Source organism: Scyliorhinus torazame, chromosome 3 (assembly GCF_047496885.1).
Source record: "Scyliorhinus torazame isolate Kashiwa2021f chromosome 3, sScyTor2.1, whole genome shotgun sequence".
Lineage (NCBI taxonomy): Eukaryota > Metazoa > Chordata > Chondrichthyes > Carcharhiniformes > Scyliorhinidae > Scyliorhinus > Scyliorhinus torazame.
The window spans coordinates 67,268,055-67,294,130 of NC_092709.1; the positions used below are offsets into that span (position 1 = coordinate 67,268,055).

At 45.1% G+C, this 26,076-nt stretch overlaps 1 protein-coding gene across 4 annotated transcripts in view; it reads right to left on the reverse strand.

The window, feature by feature from the left end:
• tmem144a (transmembrane protein 144a) overlaps window positions 1-26,076 on the reverse strand; it is a 123,692-nt gene that overhangs the window by 80,465 nt on the left and 17,151 nt on the right. For all 4 annotated transcript variants that reach the window (XR_011940119.1, XM_072495787.1, XM_072495785.1 and 1 more), the window contains exon 3: window positions 6,000-6,197. Coding sequence is in view for 3 of the 4 variants with exons in the window: in XM_072495787.1 (XP_072351888.1) it covers window positions 6,000-6,197 (198 nt within the window). In the remaining variant the exon portion in view is untranslated. The remainder of the gene's footprint in view (window positions 1-5,999; window positions 6,198-26,076) is intronic.

Here is a 26,076-nt window from a genome sequence, read left to right on the forward strand (position 1 = left end):
GCCCCCGCCAGTTGCCGAATTCTCTGGCACCGGATATTCGGCGGGGGTGGGAATCGCGCCGCGCCGGTTGGCGGGCCCCCCCCCCCCCGGCGATTCTCCGGCCCGTGATGGGCCGAAGTCCCGCTGCTGGAATGCCTGTCCCGCCGGCGAGAATCAAACCACCTCTCATCCCGGCGGGACAAGGCGGCGCGGTCAGGCTCCGGGGTCCTTGGGGGGGGCGCGGGGCGATCTGGCCCCAAGGGGGGGGGGGGGCCCACGGTGGCCTGGCCCGCGATCGGGGCCCACCGATCCGCGGGCGGGCTTGTGCCGCGGGGGCACTCTTTTCCTTCCGCCTTCGCCATGGTCTCCACTATGGCGGAGGCGGAAGAGACCCCCTCCACTGCGCATGCGCGGGGATGCAGTGAGCGGCCGCTGACGCTCCCGCACATGCGCCGCACGGCAAAGTCATTTCCGCGCCAGCTGGCGGGACACCAAAGGCTTTTACCACCAGCTGGCGGGGTGGAAATCAGTCCGGCGCGGGCCTAGCCCCTCAAGGTGAGGTCTCGGCCTCTCAAGATGCGGAGAATTCCGCACCTTTGGGGCGGCGCGATGCCGGACTGATTCATGCCATTTTGGCGCCGGTCGGCGGACATCGCGCCGACTGCGGAGAATCCCGCCCCAGGTTTCCCCTTTCCTTTTTCACTTAAATTGGCACATTGCCTCAAATTTCAAAATTTTTGTATTTAAAACTGTTGCTAACTTTTGGTTGGCTCTTCATTCGTAATTTGCTTTGTTTGTTTAACCTTTGCTCTAGAGTCGCCAGGTATCTTTATGATACCGCCACGAGGTTCAAGTTAAAGTAATGATCAATAACTCAACACACCAATTAGTAAGATTCAAATCAAAACACATTTATTATACACAGTAAATCACTACTCATGCATAAACTCTACTTTCTAGACTATTCTGATCACTAAAAGGTCTATACTTAGCTTCGGAATTGGCCCACCAGGTCAGGGGAACAAATGGCCTTTCGTTCAGGTCCTGAGTCTGCAGGATTCAAAAGTTGGTATGGACTGGTAGCTAGGAGCGCCTATCTCGTAGCGAGCATTGACTGGAGACTTACTTGGTTGATGTGGCCGCTTGGGCAGTTCACTCTCAGGGGTTGATTCGCATTGTTGAGTGACCCTGCCAAGAAGGACGATTTGAACTTGGGGGCTTTACTTTATAGTCCCCAGGGGCTTCCCGCCCTTCGGGGCGGACCCCGTACCTGGTTCCAAATGATTGGACTGCGTTCCGATCATTTGGATCGATTTCGCCAATACTGGAGTTGTTCGCGGGGTGGTCCCTAAATGTCCGTTGGCCTTCCTTTGTCTTGGTTCCTGCTGGCGCCGAGGAGTCTGGCTTGGCTTTATTCACCTTAAGTGTTGCAATTGTGCCTTGGAATTGCTCATTACTGTGCAGATGGCTGCTGGTTTCAGTGCTGTCTGTTTTTTGCAAGTTTCAATACGCATGATTTCTGCACTTGCTAAGGTTGGGGGGGCGGGGGGGGGGGGGGGGGGGGTGGTTAAATGAAATTTGCTGGGACATGGGCTCCAGCATATGGGCTCCAGCAGAAAAGAGGAATAAGGTGCATAAAGTTAGAATCTTAGGTAGTGCGAGAGAGGGGTAAAGTTCCACATTGAACAGGTATGGACTAAGAGGAAACAGTACGTTATTAGGTGGGTTCGCAGCACAGGAGAAATTAAGTAAGTTTAAATTAGGGTTACTATGCATGTACGTGAATGCACGGAGTGTAGTAAATAAAATTGGCGAGTTACAGATGTAGATTATCATGCAGAAATATGATGCCATGGCTAAAACAAAGATTTGGCTCAAAGAAGGGCAGGCCTGGGTGTTTAAAAAGTACTAGATACAAAATGTTCAGGAAAGGAAGAAAAGGTGGAGGGGTGGGAGGTGACAGTATTGATTAACGAGAGTATTGCAGTGCTGAAGAAAGAGAATATCACAAAGGGGCCACGGACAGAATCTATTGGCTTGAGCTAAGGGGGAAAAAAGGTGCAACTACACTATTTGATGCAGTCAATGGGCCACCAGCCATGGGAAAGATGTAGAGGAACAAATCTGTAAGGAAATTAGAGAGGTGAAAGAATTTTTAAATAATCATAATGGGTGACTTTATGTGACTATAGATTGGGATAGCAATATTGTAAAGAGCAGAGAGGGGCAAGAGTTCCTACAGTATGTGCAGGAAAATTTTCTACAGCAGTATATTTCTGCTCTAACATTAAAAGGGGTGTTGCTGGACCTGGTTATTTGGAATAAGTTAGGCCAACTGGACATTGTACCATAAGGTTCATACGTGATGCAGAGGGACAAGAAGCAATCCAGATTAAGAACAATTAAATGGGGTAAGAATAAATCTGGGTCAGGCAAATTGGGATTAAAGGTTGGCAAGCGACGCAATATCTGAACAATTTGGTGCCATTAAAGGATAGCTCAGGCACCAAAAAGGTACATTCACAGGGCAAACAAATCCACAGCTCCCGGATGATAAAAGAGATAAAAATTAAGAAGAAAAAAAGTGTGCTGATGACAGATGTCAGGTGGATAATACAGCCGAAAACCAGAGTGAACAGAGAAGGTTCAGAGGGGAAGTGAAAAAGAGTACACGTGAAGCAAAGTGATCTATGAATATACTAACAGTTAATATAATAATAATCTTTATTAGTGTCATACGTCGGCTTACATAACACTGGAATGAAGTTACTGTGAAAATTCCCTAGTCGCCGCAGAGTTCTAAAGTCCTCTATAAGTGTATAAATAGTAAATGGGTGGTAGGAGAAATGGGGCCAATTAGGTACCATAAAAAGTATTGAGCACACAGGCGGAGACATGGCTGAGCTTTTAAATGAATACTATGCATCTGTCTTTACCAAGGAACAAAATCATGTGCAGGTCATGGTGAAAGAGGAAGTAATTCAGACACTTAAAGGGTTTAAAATTGATAAGGATTAGGTATTGGATAAGCTGTCTGTACTTAAAAGTTCGTACGGCACCGGAACCTAATGCAATGAGGTTGAGGGTAGTAAGTATGGAAATGGTGCAGGCACTGGCCATAATTTTCCAATCTTCTTTAGGTTAAGGGGTGGTGCCAGAGGACTGAGAAATTACAAAAAAGGGTGTAGGAGATAAGCCTTGCATCTACCAAAAATTATCATCCCCGTCTGTACATGGTGATATCAAAATTCACAGAACTGTTTATATACTTCTGTGTATATATTTCTTGCATGTACATTAGTTAAATTGTGTGGATGCTGGACATAGAAATAAAACCAGAAAATAATGAAAACACTCAGCATCTGTGGCGAGAGAAACAGAGTGGCAAAAACTAAGATTATAAGAAGGGATGGAGTCAAAGTGAAGTAAAGGGAAAGAAAAATCTAGAGAGGCATTCATACCAGTAAGTTGCTCGAACCAAATCACTTTCCATAGATCCTACCTGTCCTGCTCAGCATTTCCAGCATTGTCTATTTTTATTACATGCATAATGATCTATAAACACTTTAGGTGATAATTATGTTAGTTTTGAATATTACAATTGTGACCAAGATTAACTAACAAAAATGGAAGAAATATGCAATTGTGTTTTAAAAACTCTGATTTTCATACAATCATATAACGTTTTCAGCAAAGATGGACATTCACCCCATCCTGCGTTTACTAGCTCTTGGCAATCTGGCATGTCTAAATTTAATTTGAATAAATTGTCAATTTTGAAGAAATAATGTACAAACAGTAAAATAATTATGGGGTGCAGCAGGTGGAATACAATAGTTTGTTTACCAAGAAACAATAGGAATTAACTCTTGCCCTGCTGCAAGTGAGGGGGAAGATGGGAGAGATGTAGAAATAAAATGGAAAGGGAATAGGAGAAGATAAAAAGAGGAAGTTAGACATTTTCCTTCTGAATTCTAATTTATTTGTTTAAAAAAAAACTGCAGTTTGAAATCAAACAAAGCCTCTGAGGAAAACGGATAGGGCGGCAGAAAGGGAATTAGATGGTTATGGATTTGCAATACTCAACCTTGATTGGAAGAATAGGAGTGAGTATGAACTGAGTATGATGAGAGTGAATTGAGGATTAAGGATGAAGTGGCTGACAGGATAGCAATTAGGAGGGAAGTATGCAGACGTTGAGTGGGTTTTTCAAATAGGAGATAAGAGAATGGGAAGTTTTTTTATTATTCATTCATGGGTTGGGGGCATCACTGGATAGGCCAGCATTTATTGCCCATGCCTGATTGCCCTTGAGATTCTGTAAGAAACAGAACTGCTGCATGTGCTGTTAAAAGATGGGTTCATTATTATCCCAATCGACCCTCTCTGCTGGTACATGTATTTGATAACCTTAAGTGGACTAAATGCACAATGCAATTTTCAATACACTACGTCACTCCACTGTTGTTTATTCTTTCACGGGATGTGGGTGTCACTGGCTAGGCCAGCATTTATAACCTATCCCTCATTGCCCTCGAGAAGGTGGTGAACTACATTCTCAAACCGCGGCAGTCCATGTGTTGCAGGAACATCAACAGTGCTGTTAGGAAGGGAGTTGAAGAGGTAGGGTATTGGACAGGGAAAATCATGACTGATCAGGTAGGAGACATACAAAATAAAGCAGCCTGCAGTATTGGCAGCCCAACAGCCAGCTCAAAAGAAACTGACTCTGTCCATTATCAGCGCAACTGGGCTGTCATATGTTCCATCTACAAGATGCACTGCAAACATTCAACAAGGGCCTCTTCGGCAACACCCTACAAACCCATAATTTCTACCATCTATAACAACATGGGCAGCAGGCACATGGCAACCTGCAAATTCCTCTGCAAAACATCCACCACTCCAACCTGGACATATATTGCCATTCTTTTACTGTTCTTGAGTCAAAATCCTGGAACTTCCTATCGAACAGCACTGTGGGCATAGCTACAACCCATGACAATAGCAGTCCAAGAAGGTAGTTCATCGTCACTTTAAGGATAATTAGTGATGGGCAATAAATATATTTGTCTGTGACACCCACATTCCACAAAAGAATACAAACTGAGATGGGCCAGATTTGTTATTTGAACACCCATCCCAATATCAGCTGTTATTGGCTCCTTCACCAGTCATGATTTTCCCTGTACAATGATATACAGGCCAAGACTGCTTTATCTGAAACCCTCAGGGTCGATTGTTTCAGATTTCAGATCATTTTGTTTTTTGGTACCACATATAGGCTGAGGCTTACTTACATTACAATGGCCGAAGCCTGGGCTAGCTATTCTCTAAAGTAAATAAAATGGCCAGAAAAGTGAGATGCATCACTGAATAATACATACAGGGTACCAGTAATATGTTCCCACAAGTGGCGGCATCTGCAATTCTGCTTGTATGGGAGGGTGCACAAGGTAAACGGTGCAGACAATTAATTAAACTGCCTGCAATATAGGTCAGGTGCGGTCAGCGAGGTTTGTGTCGGTTCGGGTCGTGTTAGCTTGGTTCAGAGACTTTCTACTCTAAAGATTGACGAGGTATGTGTCCGGTTTTTAGATTTAAAGATAAAGGATACTTGATCTGTTACCATGAATCTCTTCTCATCCAAAAAAATTCAAGAAACAAAACAAGACAAGAAGAGTTAAGGAAAGTGAAGCAACAGGTAAGAGAGAGAACAGAGGCAGAAGAGACACAGAGGTACAGCAATAAGTCGGAGACAGATAAGATAGTGACTACATTCTATGACTAACCATATGCAATGGAAAATTAATTAGTTACTTAAAACGTGTTTCAGCTAAGTTACAACATGGCCACAGCTTTGTGCATTTATTGCAGACTAGATCAAAATTCAGAGTTATGTGTGGATGCTTCAATACATGTTTTGGATTTTCACATTTTCTTTTCTCACTGATTGATTAAACGTTAATCATAACTGGTGGCAAAGTGGAATGAAAATGAAAACAGTGTTGTACAATTACCATCGCCGGTATCAAATTTCTTCACAGGAACAAAATTGCTCCCAAAAAATACGACTGAAACAGCACAGGCAGCAAATCCAAATGCCAAATGACTTTCATTCCTCCCAGATGCTTGTCTTGTGCTGCTTTGTTTTCCCACGATGACTGTGGACTGGTCCCATGCAAGCACAGCTGTGATATTGGGCCTTTTCCAATCATCTGCAAGAAATTGTAAATTCCATCAGATGATAAATGTATGCAGCAAATCATTAGTTTTATACACTGCAAGGCAACGGGAAAGGGTAATGAAATCTTCAAAACAAGACTGTGCAGAATATTTTCCGAACAATTTTTCAAACACCTTAACTATCACATTACAAAGTGCAACTGGATTTTAGAGGTGGATTACCAACAAGAAACAATTCCAAAAACATCTTAGAGTTAGGAGTGCAATATATATCTCCCATCTCCTTGGGGAGGGCGGTGTCGCAGTGGTAACGTGGTCCTGGGAACGCAGATTCAAATCCCACCACTTAGCTGGTTGAATTTCAATTCAATTAATAAACTCTGACCATCAAAATACTGTCGCTTGTCGTAAAAACCCAACATGTAACCTGGGAGCACACATGTCCTGAACACCACGTAGTTTTTAAACTTTGAGAGGGCGTTTGTGAGATGAGGAGGGAAACGTGGAGAATGAGCCAGAGGATTGTCTGGGGTTCAGGGAGTATAGTAAGGTGGTGATTGGTGTGAGCATTTGTGGGCTGAGGTGAGAAATGAAAGTGAGCACAAAAATTGGTGTGGGGGAGGTGATTTTGAGGTTATCTGGAGAAGACACTTCTATTCCTCCAAGCCCTCATGCAGTGCTCCAAAGGTACTTACTTTATAGATCTAACCCATCGTACCTCTTTTTGCCTGACAGCTTTCCTGAGGTTCTGATGTATAGGCAACCTTTCCAGCGTGGATTAAAAATGGAAAGATTTTTAAATCAAGGTACACAGCCTCCTTAAAAGGTTTCAATGATCGACCTGCCTCCTGTGAGAGGATCAGTTGCCCGTCTCCCCATCTCACCTCTGTTAAAAGCAGAAGTGCGTGTCTGAGGTGGGTCGGGGCTCCTGTTTCAGATTTGTTTTTAAACTTCATACCCAACCAGCACCCAACCAAAACCCACAAGATTATTTTAGGGTCAAAGTTACCCCATACATTTCGAAAAGTCACTATTGTTTGTAAAGTGATCTAGGACATTCTGAAGTTGTGAAAAGCAAGTCCTTTTTCCTTTAACTTGAAGGAATAAAACAAAATAGAAAGACTCTCAACTTGTTCTCAATTACTTACAGCAAAAAAGGTTAGAAGTGACTTTTCTTTTATTCCTTTCACGAATGTGAGCACAATTGTTAAGGACAGCATTTGTTGCCCATCCCCAATTGTCTTTGCAAAACGTGGTGGTGAGCCACCTTTTTAAACTACTGCAGCCACATGATGCAGGTACACCCACAGTGCTCTCAGGAAGAATTTCTGATTTTTGATCCAATGACAATGAAGAAATGGTGATATATTTCTTGCCAGGCCAATGAAATAATCCAGTGTAATAATAAGGCAGCTAAACAGGTTTATTTTAACTCAAAAGATAAAGCCGGTACCACGATGTACAACACTAATGTCCCAGCCTGGGACTACTGGAACTCTGGTCTGGGAGCAGCATTTAAAGGTCTCACTAACAAGTCCCAGCTGGGTGGACCTCCACTTGCTACTACGGGAACCCATACTCCATACAAGCCCCATGGAGAGATCGATAGTGAATGCCCGTGAGGGTTATCACATTCTCTCCCTCCCCCCCCCGCCCCCCCACAACAACTTTTTAGCCTCAGATCAAACGTCAGTGGAGCCAGGTCGGGGTCATGAAGTGGATAGTGGGCTGTCGCTTCCTGGCAGAATGTCAAAAGGCCTATGATGGGGGCCCCTCTTCAACGCTCATTTCCAGATGAGGGTCAGTCATCTGTCTCCATTTCTGATCCTGAGTCTCCATCCTCGAGGGAAATGACTCTCGGGTTTCCCATGGACTGAGTCCCCTGCCCGGAGGTGGGCGCAATGGACGTGGAAGGCGTCATTCCGTTTGGAGTCGTTTCAACAGGGAAGTGTTCCCTGTTCCTAAGATGGTTCACGTGTTTCCATACGGTCTTCTCTTTAGTCTTGACCTTGTATGAAATGGGGCCAGTCTTTTCCACTACAACTCCTGGGGTCCAAGGACATCCGTCTCCAAAGTTACGTATATAGACTGTGAGTCCTGTCTTGAAGGCCCTGTCGGGCTTTCGGGTATCGAGATTTATTTTCTAGGCATCTGGTCTTGACTGCACTTTTCTCCCTAAATTGGGAAATAATATTTTTGTCCAGGGAAAATGAGCCGAAAAGATGACCTTGAAACGAGCTACAACAGGCAGCATCAGGAGACCAGAGCAAATGATCTCCGGCAATTGGGAGAAATCAGGATGTCACATCCTAGCAGGATGCATAGAACGGGAGCTTAGTGGGAGGAGGGGATCAGAGTTCAGCAATTAAAGTGGGGTGAGGCAGTATCTGTGGCAAGGAAGGGGTGGGCTCATTGATCACTGAAGGGAGAGGGAGTTACAATTGAGTGAGAGGAATGGTCTGGGTGCCTTAATAGCTTCCAGGAAAGCTCAAAAAAGCCTTAACTTGCAGAGCAGGCAGTTTTCATTGCCATTTTATTGGCTGGTTTCCTGAGCCCTGGAAATCCTATGCAGTAAGTAGTTGTTAAAATTACAGCGTGCTCCAAACTGCATTGTAGGAACTGAGATCAAATGTGGCAATGCCTTTCTAAGATGGGGCATATATATATGTCACAGAGCCCACTTTATAAAAACAGCGGTCAGTGGGGGGTGAGATAGAAATCTCTGGTTTTAAAGCCAAGGATCCAGTATGTTTTTTCTTAAAGGAAAGTCTTCTTAACTTGAGTGGCAGCCTTCAAAGATTTGTGCACATTAAAATTGCACCACTTAGTTATACTTTCTCGCCACTTGCAGCACAATGCCACCAGCCATCACATCTCCCCTCCCCTATTGAGCATTGTGAGGGGACTAAGAACAAAGAACATAAGAAAACAGGGATAGAAATTCTAGCTCTTTTAGCCTGCTCTGCGATTCAATAAGATTGTGGCTGGTCCAATTGCAGCTCTACCTCTACTTTCCTGCCTGTCCCCATAATCTTTGATTCAATCTATCCAACTCAGCTTTGAACATTTTCAATAAGCCTGCTTCCACTTCTCTCTGGGGTAGCGAATTCAAACATTAACAACACTCTTAGAGAATAGATTCTTCTTCCCTGTTTGCACTGCAATAGCATGGTCCACTCTATCATCACCCCCAGTACCTACTCCACTTTGTCACAGTGCCTACCCACAATGTTCCATGGAAAGATATATTCAAAGTCCAAATTGAACCCATCTGTTAATTCAATCCAAAGTCTCTGTGGATGGTAGGCATCTCGGTACAAAGTTTATCACCAGACCTTTAAGGGAGGGGGAAAAAACAAATAATTTATTTGTTCACTCTGAACATGAGCCGCACCCCTGTTCTATTAAACATCTTAAACAGGAGATTTGGTGTGAGCGACAGGCATTAACTTCCCATCTAAATGTTGCTACATTGACTTCATTCCTCTGTCATTTTTAAAGGTTTGAAAATTTCTTATCTCTTTAATAATACTGTAAAAACCATTTCTTTTTTGTCTTAACTTGCACTCAGCCGACAGTTCAGAATTTCCTACCTTGAACAAAAGAGCTCAATTTCCTTCTAATTTGCCTCCCCTTTTTGCGTATTTACTAGGTTTGTGGCCGATTGGCATTTGCACGCTTCAGCCTTATTAGTGAATAATTTCCACTGCACGATGAATTGCAGTCAAGCTGGATGCTGGCCTAAAGCGCAGAGTCCAAATAACACTCAAGTAGTAGCCTTGAATGTTTTTTTGTTTTTAAATATATTGTAGCCATCTGGGATGGCCACTTACAAAGTAAACATGGATACTTGCCAAGACTCAAGAGAAATATGGCCAATACAGAATTCAGGAAAACCCAGAGCCTAAATGTATATTTGCTAACAGAGAACCAGACAGTATTGAAACCCCAAGCCGATTTGCATTTTAATGACCCATTTCCCCAGGACAAAGGACTGGTACTCAGGTATCAGATGCAATTCCAGACACATTGGCGCCACTCCCTTCACCCAGGAAGCCCAAACAGCCAAGGACAATGGCCGCTCAGAACAAGCCCAGCCATCAAGGCATCCGCCCCCGTTATTGGCTCAAATCGAAGGCAGTGATCGAAGCCTGCCGAATTATTGGGTCCAAAGCGAAGGACAGCCCAAAAGAGCGCGAAACCCCAAAGGATAAAGAGAGACATTGCCATGTGTTCGATCTCTTTTGGCCCTGGCACACCGGCACTCTTCGGCCCGGCCTATACCTGAAGCCAACTGCAGCACCACGACCAGAAGCAAGTTCAAGATCAACGATCGCTACCAGATGGATGAGCCCAGCAGAACCGAAGTTACCTCTCCAGACCCAGCCACTCCAAATCCGAACAAAGGCCTTGTTCCTCTGCCAAAGCCGGGTGCCTGAAAGTTAAGTACAGGTTGTTGTAGTGTTTTTATGTTGCATGTGTGAGTTAATCTTGTGTGTAAATAAACTATTATTGAACTTGAACTAACAGACTGGTTGTTGGGTCTTTGATTAATATCCGGTTGAACCTTGTGGTGGTATCATCTGATACCTGGCGATTCTGAAAGCAATATTACTCGATATTAGGAAGGGCAACATTATTGGCGTCTCCGATGCATAATCGGCAACAGTTATTAGTGACACGGGTGGGATAGTATTCCACTCATCAAAATTGACAAGTTATTGGCGACATCTGACGGGACTCGACCTAGAAGTGATTTTGTCACTCCGAGAGAACCCACAAAACGTTGAATTAGAAACCCAATTGGAAAAGTGAAAGAAACCACAAGTGTAAGACCCGTATTGATCAAACTTCCAAGATTCGGAAGTGTGTAGTAATTTGCATGCATACTAACAGGGATACAAGGTAAACTTGTTAGATTTTGTTGCGCAAAACTATCGGGAGTTGTGAGAACCGGAAAACAGCTTAGGCCATACCCACTGTTTGCATCGCCGCCCTATTCCCCCCTGTCCCAAATTTAGGACACAGACAAGAGTTATCAATAGAAATGACAACAAAGGCAATGGAACACCTTATGAACCCACAGGAACCCGAGGTCGCAGCGACCAACAGAGCAGAGCAGTGTCCCATATGGGAAGAAGAGTTGAGGAAATACTTAAGGGGAAAGGATGGCCCCTTTAGTCTGAGTATTTTGCGAATGAAGAGTCAGGTCCTGATAGTATAGGACAAACTTGGTGGGACAACCTAACCGAGATACACAAGAAGAATTAAGGGAAAGTTCGTAAGCCGATGACAATCGTGTCCTGTCTGGCATAATTGCGAGGCACAGAGGAGGTCGTGAGGACGCTCTGCGGACAGTTTGTAGAGAAAGAGGAGAAGAGTGAGAGAAATGTTTGCAAGTGTGAAAAAGTTAATAAACAACTCCGAGAGCAGCTAGCAGCAAAAGGCAAGGAGATGGCTGATGTCAAACGGGCACACCAATCTTGTTTAGTTCACCTAAGCAGCTTTCAGACACAATATGATAAGGCCTACCAAGATACACAACGTGTAGCCTTGGTAATAGAAGAGACGGGACAACAGGTAGAACAGTTAAAGAAGCAATGCGCAGACATTGCTCCACAGTTCCACAACGGAACAAAGGCAGAGTTCAGTAGACCACACCAAATGCAGGCAGCAAATTTCACGATTACAGTCACTGCTCTCAGTGCAAAATGGTTTCAGAGACACCTTTGGACCAACGTTAGACCAGGAAGATGGCCCCGATTGGCAGGAACTCAATGAAACTGCCTATAGATATGTAGAAGATACCGAAAATCAGAATAGAGCCCCCCAGGCCCCGAAAAAGAAAGCACCCGCACCACCGACTGCACAGGCAGCACACAACCCCATGAATCCAGTCACCACGCAGCGCAAGTCACCAATTGACGACGAACCCGATTTTGTGTACACCACTCCATTATCCATCACACAATTAAGAGATGCCTGCGCCAAAATTGAACCATTCCAACCCACAGCAGACCCACACCATTTCTTTGAGCGAGTAACACAACAGACAGTTATGTACGGTCTGGACGAACCGGAGGAAATGAAACTTTGATAAGCCTTGACCCATTCATTAGTTCAGCACTACCCGATCCACAGAATATAGGAGGAGGAAGCCTCCAGGACATGAAGGCAGCTATTTTGGATGCAATTGGTTATAATAGAGGAGATCCCGTAGAAGGTCTCAATCGCTGCAGACAAACGAAAGGAGAGCATCCGACTGCATATGCAGGTCGCCTTTGGATCCATTTTAAAGCGGTATTTGGAGATTTAGTCTGTGCACACTTAAATGCCGAAAACACAACCAAATGGACCCGTATTTTAGTCTCCCACGCCACAGAAGCAGGTCAAAAAGCCTGTGCGAATTATGACCCTTCAGACGCCACACACAATGAAGTGTGGGTTCTGAAGAGACTCTCCAGGGCTTGGGAACAATCCCTACATAAAAAGGCAGAGCAGGAGAAAGTAGAAGCAAACATGAATCCAGTAAGGATGCATCAGGACCCCACATGGGTAAACGAGGGTAGATATGACGGACAGCACCAGAGCACAGGGATGCTATAATTGTGACAAAAGGGACATTACGCCCGCGAATGCAATGCGCCCCCCCGAACCAGCAACGGAATCAGCAAGCGAACACCCCACATAGGAACAATGCAGGCCTATACACAGTGTTAGCACCTGGCCAGGCAATTCTGCCATAAAAAGCACAGATTGACCTTGTTCGGACTCTCCAACTTGGGTCTGCGACACACTCTGGGACATGTCAGGTAGACCAGTAGTCACAGGCACAGTCCGGGGACACCACGTAGAGTTCCTTTGGGACACCGGAGGGTCCCGCACCACTTTAAACTCCTCCACAATGTTTCACCAAGATAAATGGCCCACTACAGGCACTATCACTCTTAGAGGATTTACAGGACATATCCAGCAGGGATATATTACGGCCCCCGTAGATATCCAAATCGGAAACGTTAATGCCAAGCACCCCGTTGTTTTAGATTTGCCCTGAACAGCAGAACACATTTTAGGGATCGACTTCATGAGTTCACACAACCTTTCCTTTGACCCCGTGAATAAGTGTGTTTGGAAAATGGCGAGAACAGTGAGAGCCCCCGCCTCGCTCACAGTAGGAGACTACGAACACAGAATCTGCTCAGTGGGCGACTATTGGTTTGATCTGCAAGCCATTAGTGCAGGTAAGACAATTAGAGAGGTTCTAAGGAAACACAAAGCATCCTTCGCCCAGCACAAGCACGACTGTGGAAAAATTCCGGGAACAGTCCCCATTACAGGTCTCGATCCCAAGCCCCAGAAACAATACGGCTTCCCACAGCAAGCCGAGGGAGAAATTGCAAAGGTAATTCAAAGTTTGCTAGACCAAGGTGTAATTCGGCCCGTAGCCTCAACAAACAATGCCCCAATTTGGCCCGTAAGAAAACCAGACGGTTCATGGAGACTGACCATCGATTACAGAGAACTCAATAAAGTAACTCCATCAGCAGCCCCCACCGTTGCCACGAGTCCCGAAACAGTGCTGAAGCAGGGACTACAGTCAAGGTATTTTACAGTACTGGACATTAGCAATGGGTTCTGGTCCATTCCATTGGAAAAGAATTGCCAATATAAATTCGCCTTCATGTTCCAAGGACAGCAATATACTTGGGCATGCCTTCCGCAATCTTTCCACAACTCCTCCTCCATTTTCCACCGACAATTGGCAAATGGATTATCCAAATTTTCCCGACCCGAATGCCTCATTCAGTATGTAGACGACTTACTCCTACAAACTGATACCAAGGAAGAGCAGATTTCGCTTCTTTCCAACCTATTAGGTCTCCTCCACTCAATTGGATGGAAAGTCAACCCGAAAAGGCCCAAATCCCAAAAGAAAAGGTCTCTTATTTAGGCACAGTCATCACGCACGGAAAAAGAGAGATAGGGCAAAAACGGATTGATTTGATTGTTAAATTGCCCTTGCCCCATAATGTCACTGCACTCCGGTCATTTTTAGGACTGGTTGGTTACTGTAGGAACCATATAGACGGTTTCGCCACCAAGGCAGCCCCACTTTCCGAGCTCCTAAAAAAGAACTCCCCTTGGGAATGGCTTCCACAGCATACGGATGCCATTGATACATTAAAACGGGCCCTAGGTACAGCCCCCACTTTGCAAGTACCAGACCCACACTCCCCATACGCCATAGAAGTAGCAACCACCGACCAAATCCTATCGGCCGTACTACCCCAAGAAAGGCACGATCGTTTAGGACCCGTAGACTATGCCTCACGAGTTTTGGATCCAGTGGAGCAAGGATTTTCAGCCTGCGAAAGGCACTTGCTTGCAGTTTTTTGGGCTGTTCAGTACTTCGCATACATCACAGGCCTCAACCCGTAACGATTTTAACCGAGCACACCCCAATGCAACTACTGTTAGATGGTAGGTTAAAGGACGGTTCAGTTAGCCAGATTAGAGCAGCGCGCTGGACCCTATTCTTACAAGGAAGGGACATCACAGTCAAAAGGACAAAGACACACACATTGTTAGCAGATAATTTGCAGTATGCAAGAACCCCACATGAGTGTGAAATCATCGCAGCCAGGCACAACACAGGACCTTTTATTCCTAAATCACTACCCACAAAAGCAGGCATCGGACCACAGAGAACCTAGCCCACGGATAAATCTTTAAAAATAACGTAGATGGCTCCTCCACCGTTGATAATGGAAAAAGGATTACAGGATGTGGTATATATGTGGAAGACGCGCAGGGACGTGCATTAGAGGAGATATCACTGAAATTACCAGGACATTTAGAATAACAGGCAGCCGTGTTAGCAGCCATCGCATACATAGTGCAGCACCCAGATTATTTCCCAACCCCCGCAGATATATATTCGGACAGTTTATATGTCCGTAACAATTTGACGGAATTCCTACCCCGGTGGGAAACTAGAGGATTCATATCCGCCGACGGTAAACCCCTACCCTCAGCGCCATTACTGAAGCACATTCTGGAAACAGCTAAAGACCGCAAATATGGAATCATAAAGGTTAGAAGCCACCATCGTTCGTCCCCACCCGGTAACGTAAAAGCAGACGCCCTAGCAAAGGCAGGATCACGACACGGTCACTTTTGGCAACCCCCCCCCCCCAAAGAGTGCTCCAGTGCACGCAGTCCAGGTCTCACAGCCGAATATCCAAGATTTAGCACAGGCCCAAAAGGCAGACGACAGTCTTCAGCAAATTTTAAACGGTAACTTCCCAGCCCCCTACGACAAATGCAAGGACACGCTGATGGTACAGGACAGAATTGTATTAAAGAATGGAATTTATGTGGTCCCCACCCAGGACAGGAACCAGATTATGTCAATTTCGTGACGGACACGGACATCAAGGGATAGAAACCACCATTGCCCACTTAAGACCCTTGTGCTGGTGGCCCGATTTAAAAGCAGACGTCACACATTATATTGCCAATTGTTTAATTTGAGCTCAAAATAACCCAGACAGATACTCCAGGAAAGGTCATTTAAGATACACCCGCCCTGTTAATGGCCCATGGACGAATTTACAGCTAGATTATATTGGTCCCCTCCCCCCCTGCAGAAATGGTTTTAAATATGTGTTGGTGGTGATCGCCACCTTCACGAAATGGGTGGAAGCATTTCCCTCCAGGACAAACACGGCTAAGGCAACAGCCAAGATTTTAACACAGCAAATATTTACACGCTGGGGACTCCCCCGCAGCATTGAATCGGACCAAGGTTCGCATTTTACAGGAAGAGTGATGCAGAATGTTTTGACGATTTTGGGGATAAAACAAAAATTCCATATTGCCTATCACCCACAATCCAGCGGCATTGTGGAATGTATGAACAGAACCCTAAAAACGACTATCAGGAAAATGTTGCAACAGCACAACACTACATGGGACATTTCTCCCATTTGCACTTATGTTTATTAGGAATACGGTATCAAGTTCCACAGCCCACACCCTTATGACAGGACGACCCATGAAAGGAACTGAATATTTATTAGGACTTGATTTGGCCAGCCCCACAGTCACCGCCCTCACCCACGAAAAAGCAGTCCAACAGGTAATGGAAAATGTTAAGGCAGCCCAGCTCGGTGCAGCTGTCTGACTAGGCACTAGGAAAAAGCAGAGTAAGGCCTGCTTTGATAGAACAGTACACTCAGTAGAGTATACAGTCGGTCAGCAGGTAATGGTTTCCCTATATAACCCCAGTTCATTCCTCCCCTAAATTTGCAGGACCCTACTCGATTTCAGATAAAGTAAGCCCCTCGGTATATAAAATAACATATCCAAATGGAAAGTCAGGATGGTTTCATATCAACCAACTTAAAGTTTATGGAACCCAATGCAGCCACTCACACCACGTCTCCCTGGCAATAGCAGCTGGCTATGCCCCACCCATTGACAACCTAGTCCGACCCTCCCCCAGCCAGGACAGCACGTCCACAGACCCGACCTTGTCCACGCCCCCAGGAACGACGTTCCACCTTAAACTTGATCCGGACGATAGAGACAGCGCTCCAAACCTGTTTGAAATTAATGACCAATGGCCCCGACCAAGATATGTTTGGCCCCTCATACCCCCTTTCATTGCCACAACCAGAGCCACCGCCACCGCCCGACGATAGAAATTTGTCCTTTGCAGCTACCGTCCCACAGGACAAAAAACAATGGCACTGCGATAACTCTTGTCGGTTGACAAGGAATGATGATTTGGAACCCACGACGGCCCACGCGCGAAAACGGCAGACATGCGTTTGGCAACCAGGAGATGGTGATGACTCAGAGTCTGACTCCCATTATGGTAACCCCTTTACAACGCTTTTTGAAATGGAACCCTGAGGTGTCCAGATGATGAGAAAAAGGAACCGATTGAGATTTACGGTGTCCTATTTTCTGATGGGGCCTGCCCGCCTTTATTTCTTGAATTTCTTGATACAGTTTCTTCTTTCAGTCTCAGATGTTTTACTTAATGTCGCCCTTCCGCTAAATATCTTGATGCAGTCATGATTACTTGTCTGCACATTGTCGGAGTCCATATGTTACAAACTCTTTCCGCTCGTGTAAGGTCACCCAGGCAGTGGAGTAATGGCACTAATCCACGCCCTGCCAGAGGACCCCCTATGTATTCGGTCAGCCAAGCTCGGGTAGTGGAGCAACAGCACTGATCACCGCCCTACCCGGGGATTCCACCCATTCTTGCCCTGCCGCGGCTCATACGCACCCCATGTTCCCATCACTGATTTGGAAAAGTTTTTTAAAACTCTTTACTGTCTCTGGCAGGTCTTTGTTTCCCCTGATCTGGTTTTTTTGCGTCTCTGCACTCAAATTCGGTTTCCGGCGACACTCCGGTCGCTGACCCCAACTGCTATTTGCACGTTCAAGACACTTGGTTGAAACAAAATTTGCTGCTGTTACACAACGCATCGACCACAAGCTGCACTTTAACAGAATGTTCTTTTCGGATGTCTTGTCTCCAAATAGGTTGGTTTTTAAAAAAACAAAAATGAGGGAGTCACACATGGTGACAATTCTAATGGGAAATTGATATTAAGGAGAAACGGACAGACAAACGAGATATTAAACAAAGGTAATAACAGATATTATGCTTGCACCCCCAGGAATATATGAGGATACAAAGAACAACAGACAAGATGAAAACAGAATTGATGACCTCCATCATGATCATCGTTGGATCACTACAGTTGCGCGCGTCGACGGCCCCTGTAACTCACACCACACTGGCCCCAAACACAACCATACCAAACAATACCCCTAGCCCGGGCACCACCTCACATGGAAATAAACACTGATACCCCCACATGATGCGATAACATCGTAAAATGGTATTCCCTCTCATACACGGTTGAAGCCCTATTAGTTATTGCAATACTCTGCAGTGTCGTCCAGACACTGAGACTTCGAAAATGGCAAAGGAGAGCCTCCCGCTCCCCGATATATACAATCCGAGTCCCCTTTGTTAGATTTCAACAGACCCCACACTCTCTTTGAACCCTTTTCTGATGAATGAAGTTTGCGTTTTCTGTAAATGTTAATAGGTTAAGTAGGAATGTGATGCTGCTATCGTTTAAAATTTTTGCACTGTAATACAAGTTCTTTTTGGTTATTAGCTAGCAGCATAAGTGTAGTTTAGGTAAGGACAGTTAGAGGTTCCCCTTTTGTGTAAATAAGTTAAATGTGTAATGATTAAATGTTTTATAGTGCCCTTTTAGAATTTATGAATGTGTGATGTATTAAAAATGTAGGTAAATGCTCCAATATGTAGGACAGAGTAGGATAGAACCTGTCCTTGACCAAGGGTACACGGCACCCCAAAGAACAGATGAAGGATCAGTATTGTGATCCACCACGCTTCGCGTTTAGGATCAAGAGGACGGACTGTAGCCATCTGGGATGGCCACTTACAAAGTAAACATGGATACTTGTAAAGACTCAAGGGAAATATGGTCAATACAGGGTTCAGGAAAACCCAGAGCCGAAATGTATATTTGCTAACAGAGAACCAGACAGTATCGAAACCCCTAGCCGATTTGCATTTTAATGACCCATTTCCCCAGGACAAAGGACTGGTACTCCGGTATCAGATACAATTCCAGACACATTGGCGCCACTCCCTTCACCCAGGAAGCCCAAACAGCCAAGGACAATGGCCGCTCAGAACATGCCCAGCCATCAAGGCATCCGCCCCCGTTATTGGCTCAAATCGAAGGCAGTGATCGAAGCCTGCCGAATTATTGGGTCCAAAGCGAAGGACAGCCCAAAAGAGCGCGAAACCCCAAAGGATAAAGAGAGACACTGCCATGTGTTCGATCTCCTTTGGCCCTGGCACACCGGCACTCTTCGGCCCGGCCTATACCTGAAACCAACTGCAGCACCACGACCAGAAGCAAGTTCAAGATCAACGATCGCTACCATTCGGATGAGCCCAGCAGAACCGAAGTTACCTCTCCAGACCCAGCCACTCCAGATCCGAACAAAGGCCTTGTCCCTCTGCCAAAGCTGGGAGCCTGAAAGTTAAGTACAGGTTGTTGTAGTGTTAGGTGTAGTTTAGCTTGTAGTGTTTTTATGTTGCATGTGTGAGTTAATCTTGTGTGTAAATAAACTATTATTGAACTTGAACTAATGGAGTGGTTGTTGGGTCTTTGATTAATATCCGGTTGAACCTTGTGGTGGTATCATCTGATACCTGGCGACTCTGTAAAGCAATGTTAATCTATATTAAGGGGGGCAACATTATTGGCGTTACCGGTGCAGAATCGGCAACAGTTATTAGTGACGCGGGTGGGATAGTATTCCACTCATCAAAATTGACAACAATATGCACAACCCATTATTAACTGGATTGTGTGTGCCACCATCGCTGTCAAAGTATTAAACTAGGCTCTCCCTGCTTTCTGCCACAGCACTTGCACAACCACTGCTGAACACAGGTAATTTTAAACCACTTGTGGCACTAAATGGAAAAACACAGACAATCATAACACAACTTTTGTTGTGTGTTCATTTTTGGGATGTGGGTATCAGACAAATCTAGCTAATTTTGAGGAACCTTGAAAAGGTAGGTGGTAGTGAGTCATCTTGTAGAAGCAGTTCCATAAACAGAGTGGCTTGCTATGCCTCTTCACAAGAGTGGTTAAGATTCAACCAGGATAGCGTTGAATTGGAGTCAAGATATAGGTCACGCTTACAGGTGGTATTCGCCAAAGGATATTAAAGATATGGAGGACGTGGGTCCAAATTCCCGCGAGGATCGCTGCCGAGATTTAATGGTGCAATTGTCCCCACCCCCCCCCCCCCCCCCCCCACCCCCCCCCCCCCCCCCCCCCCACCCCCCCCACCCCTCCGTTGAAGTAACGTGCTTCCTGTCCAAAAAGGTTGGGACCTCATTTAAATAAATTATAACATCACTACTGAACTACCCCCCTGTATCGTCCCCCCACATAGGGATAATTTCCCTCATCAATATGGCATCATGCCAGCGAGGTTTACAACAGGTAAAAATGGGAACCAGGCACAGGAAATCCACTACAGGTGCAAAGATAAGTACAATTCTGGACAGTAGCCTGGAATTGGCCCCTGGCACTGCCTTGGCAGAACATGGCACTGCCCCCTCTGGGGATCTCCCTGCGGGTTTCCCATGTCCATTGGGGGTGCAGCCTTGAGGGGGGTGTTGCCCGTGTGCATGGTGGTGGTGGTGGTGGGGGGGGGGTCTTGTGTGTGAGGGGCCCTAGCATTTTTGTTTAAATTGGAGATTGGGGCGCCCTTCACGGCATTCCTGACATTGCCGGCTATTTCCAGCCCTGCCTCAGCAGCATGAGGCCTGGGGCCATGCCTCCCAATTCTTTTCCATCCAAGTGCTGCACAATATGGTGAGAAAAGCCAATGAGCCAAACGCCGCTTTTCTCACCCGAGTCAGCACTTGGATGGAAAAAGGGAACATTCCGCCCGATTATCAGCTTTTTACGTCGAGATGATCATAAAAACTGAACTCAAATTCTTAAACTATAGTGGTGGTATTTGAACTTCAATTCCCTTGATTATTAGTCAAGGTCTTTAATTGCAAGTTCAGTAATAAAATCCCTTCACTACAATGCCCGTACCATCTACCTTGATTGCAGTTGTAGGTGTCTGACACAAGGCTTTGTTGGGCACTTTAGGTGAAATCATTTCTGGGAACGATTTTTCTTTGACTTTTCTCCTAATATCTTTGTATTCTCCCTTGTCACGCTCTTCTCTACTTTCCATGTACTGGTGCATGCCTCCTTCCCTCAATTTTTACTCTATGTCTTTAGTGAGCCATCAGTGTTTACTTTCTTCTTTTTTTTTAGTCTCATACACCTACCTGGACTCTGTCGAACACATTTTTAAATGTTTTCTATTGCTGTTCAACATCATTGTTTACCAATAATTTTGCCCATTTTATTTTTTCAAGTATGAATCTCAGTTCCTCAAAATCAGCTCTTATCCAATCCAATACTCTGGTCTTTGTCACGCATGTGCCCTTTGGAATCTAAACCTAAAGGTTGTCCGCATGTGTAATTAATATGTCCAGTACATATTGTACTTAAAGCAGCCAATAGTCATGGTTAAGTACATCAGGTGGTTGAGCTCATAAGTAGCTGGGCCATGTGACAAGGAAGGTCCTCGGATTGATCCCCAAAATGAATAACCCAGCAAAAGGTGTTATAATTGGTCTTGACTCCTCTTGATTTAGGAAGAAACAAAACAAAATGAAATCCAAAATCCCCACTGCTCTTTGCTATCTAGCGAATTTTACTAGAGGTACAAAGATGTGGATGTCCAAACAGGGCAAAATTAAACTCATAAAATGGAAAATAGCTTCTTAGGAACACAAGAAATACACAGGAACACAAAAAATAGAAGCAGGAGTAGGCCACCAAGCCCTTCAAGCCTGCCCAGTCATTCAAATACGATCATGGTTGACCTCTGCCGGCTGCGAGTCCTTTTCTGTGCCATTTCCCCATAGTCCTCTATTCCTCTATCTTTAAAATATTTATCCACCTCCACTTTTAATACTTCTAATGATCCAGCCTTCACCACCCTCTGGGGCAGAGAATTCCAGAGATTCACCATCCTCTGTGAAAAGAAATGTCGACACACCTCAGTTTTAAATGACCGGCCCTTTATCTTGTAGCTACGTCCCTTTGTTCGAGACCCTCCTACTAGGTAACACATCTCACCATCTAGCCTGTCAAGCCCCTTCAGGATCTTATATGTTTGAATAAGGTTACCCCTCACTCTTCTAAACTCCAAGGAAAACAGACCTAGGCTATTTAGTCTCTCTTGATAGGACACCCATCTCATCCCATTAATTAGCCTGGTGAATCTCCTTTGGACTGCCCTTCAATGTTCTTCTACCCTTTTTTAGGTAAAGGGAGCAAAACTGTATGCAGTATTCCAGGTAAGGCCTCACCAACACCCTGTACAATTGCAACATAACCTCTCTTGTTTTAAACTCCAACCCCTTTACAATAAAGGCCAAAATGCCATTTGCCTTCAAAACTACTTGGACCTGCCTGTTAGCTTTTTGCGATTTGCACTGGAACACAAAGATCCCTCTGTACTTCACTCATCTGCGTATCTCTCTATTTAGATAATAATCTGCCTTCGATTTCTTCTACCGAAATGCATGACTCACACTTCCCCACATTAAACTCCATTTGCCTGGTTTCCACCCAGTCACCCAATCTATCTAGATCCCGTTGCATGATCAGCCATGATCGTGATAAATGGCAGAGCAGGACAGAGGGGCCAAAAGGCCTCCTCCTGCTCCTATCGTCTATGTATCTATATATCTATGTGGCCTCATCACAAATTGCTCTTCCACCTATTTTCGTATCATTGGCAAATTTGGAAACCTTACATTCTGTTCCTTCCTCCAGGTCATTAATGTAAATAGTGAACAATGCGGGCCAAGAACTGATCCCTGTGGCACTCCACCAGTTACACCTTTCCACTCTGAAAAGGAACCATTTATTCCAACTCTTTGATTTCCATGTGACAGTCAGTTTTCAATCCATGCTAATACATTTCCTCCAATTCCATGGGTTTTTACTTTATGCACCAGCCTCTTATGCGACACCTTGTCAAACGCCTTTTGGAAATCTAAATACACATCTACAGGTTCCCCTCTATCTACATTCCCTGTTCCATCCTTAAAGAATTTGAGCAAATTTGTCAAACATGATTTACCTTTCTTAAAATCACGTTGACTAGATTTGATTATATTCAGCTTTCCTAAATGAATAGCTATTTCCTCTTTGACTATTGATTCCAGTGTCTTGCCAATAATAGATGTTAAACTAACTGGCCTATAGTTCCCTGCCTTCTGCCTTTCTCCCTTTTTAAACAAGGGAGTCACATTGGATGTTCTCTAATCTTCCGGTACCCTCCCGGAATTTAGAGAGTTACAAAAAATGTCAACCAATAGGTCCACTATCTCTGCAGCCACTTCATTTAAACCCTAGTGTGCAGTTCATCGGGTCCTGGTGACTTGTCCACCTTTAGCCCCTTGAATTTCTTTAATACTCTATTCCTTGTGATTGGGATTTTTGTAAGATCTACCATGTTATTTGAAATCGGCCCTCTGATATCTTAGGGATATTTGCAAGGTCTTCCACTGTGAAGACTGGAGCAGGAGTTGACCACACAGCCCCATTCAACCTGCTCTGACATTCAATAATATAATAGCTGATCTTGGGTTTCAATTCAATTTCCCACAGGTTCCCTCTCTCCCTTAATTCTCTGAGACACCACAAATCTCTCTCTCGCAGTCTTAAATGTATTCAACTATGGTGCATTCACAACCCTCTGGAGAAGAGACTTCCAAGGATTCAGCTGAAGAACTGAAGGAGGTCCTATGCCCACAGAAACGTTCACTGGGTTGTCACTGGTCAATGGTTTCAGCAAAGTTAAAAAGGTATAAAATTTCCTCATGCGCCAAGCTCCCGGGTTTGATCTCTACCCCGGGTCATTGTCCATGTGGAATTTGCACATTCCCCCCATATCTGCATGGGTCTCACACCCACAACCCAAAGATGTGCAGGGCAGGTGGATAGGCCACGCTAAATTGCCTCTTAATTGGAAAAACTTTTTTTTTTTTTTAAAGAAAAAAAGGTAGAAAATTTCCCTGGGGTGGAGGGAGTGGGAGGGGAAGTATATCAAGTGGTTATAGTACAGTAATCTAAATAGGAAGTTATGACATTATAATTATGAGAATTAGATGCTCAATACCTATAACCACTATCCAATTGTGAATAAGATAGTCCTGAAACCATTCCTCAGTATATACCATTTTAGCTACTATTTCTTTTTCACATTAAATCGTATTGACCCGAAAGAATTAGTGAATGAAATCAGATGGCCCCTGTTCCTCCATTTGCTCTTGCTAGCAAAATGGCAGCACAATTAAAACAAAACACAGAAGGAAAAAGTATTTTGATTTTCTAAGTTTTATCAAGAAATTACCCTGGAACTTTTTATATTGAATAAAAGATGTGTAGCCCACCGTGCTTACGTGGTTCCTTGAAAGAGCTTTCCCAATTAGTCCCAGTCTCTTCCATTTCCCCCGGCCCCAAGTTGGTCTCAGCTTCACTGCTCACTGCTTGATATAATCTAACCCGTTGAACGTCCGGACCAATATCTTTCTGCTTCTGCAGTCAACAACCTGCCAGACCTCTTCTACCACCCATACTGATCACACAAAAGGACTGGGTGGAGGAGGGAGATTGGAAACCACAGAAGCAGAAGACTCCTGTTTGCTTAAACATTAGAATGATGATCGAATCTGGGTCCATCCTGCCCCGTGTGAGTCATGGCAACTTTGGGCTGAGCCTAGCATTTGGCTCAATGCCAAGCTTGGGGGAGGTGGGGGGCGGTGAGGTCAGCCTGCTGTTTGGCTCAGTTCCGGCCTGGGGGGGGAATCTAAGCCCAGTCTTATATGTGGGGCTTAGCAATAGGCCTGGTGTGGAATCCGAGACCAGTCCACGAATATAGGAGCAGGAGTAGGCAGTTTAGCCTCTTGAACCCATTCCCCCAATCAGTGTGATCATGGCTCATCTGTGTACGAACTCCATATACTGCCATCTTTATTCATAGTAAGAAGTCTCACAACACCAGGTTAAAGTCCAACAGGTTTGTTTCGATGTCACTAGCTTTCGGAGCGCTGCTCCTTCCTCGGGTGAATGAAGAGGTATGCTCCAGAAACATATATATAGACAGATTCAAAGATGCCAGACAATGCTTGGAATGCGAGCATTAGCAGGTGATTAAATCTTTACAGATCCAGCGATGGGGTAACCCCAGGTTAAAGGGGTGTGAATTGTGTCAAGCCAGGACTGTTGGTTGGATTTCGCAGGCCAGATGGTGGGAGATGAATGTAATGCGACATGAATCCCAGGTCACGGTTGAGACCTCACTCAAGCGTGTGGAACTTGGCTATAAGTTTCTGCTCGGCAATTCTGTGTTGTCGCGCGCCTTGGAGAACGCTTACCCGGAGATCAGAGGCTGAATGCCCTTGACTGCTGAAGTATTCCCCGACTGGAAGGGAACATTCCTGCCTGGTGATTGTTACGCGATGTCCGTTCATTCGTTGTCGCAACGTCTGCATGGTCTCGCCAATGTACCACGCTTCGGGACATCCTTTCCTGCAGCGTATGAGGTAGACAACGTTGGCCGAGTCGCACGAGTATGTACCGCGTACCTGATGGGTGGTGTTCTCACGTGTAATGGTGGTATCCATGTCGTTGATCTGGCACGTCTTGCAGAGATAGCCATGGCAGGGTTGCGTGGTGTTGTGGTCACTGTTCTGAAGGCTGGGTAGTTTGCTGCAAACAATGGTTTGTTTGAGGTTGCGTGGTTGTTTGAACGCAAGTAGTGGGGGTGTGGGGATGACCTTGGCAAGATGTTCATCTTCATCGATGACGTGTTGAAGGCTGTGAAGAAGATGTCGTAGTTTCTCCACGCCGGGAAAGTAGTGGACGACGAAGGGTATTCTGTCGGTTGTGTCCCATGTTTGTCTTCTGAGGAGGTTGGTGCAGTTTTTTGCTGTGGCACGTTGGAACTGTCGATCGATGAGTCGAGCACCATATCCCGTTCGTACGAGGGCATCTTTCAACGTCTGTAGCTGCCTGTTACGTTCTTCCTCGTCTGAGCAGATCCTGTGTATACGGAGAGCTTGTCCATAGGGGATGGCTTCTTTAATGTGTTTAGGGTGGAAGCTGGAGAAGTGGAGCATCGTGAGGTTATCCGTGGGTTTGCGGTAAAGCGAAGTGCTGAGGTGACCGTCCTTGA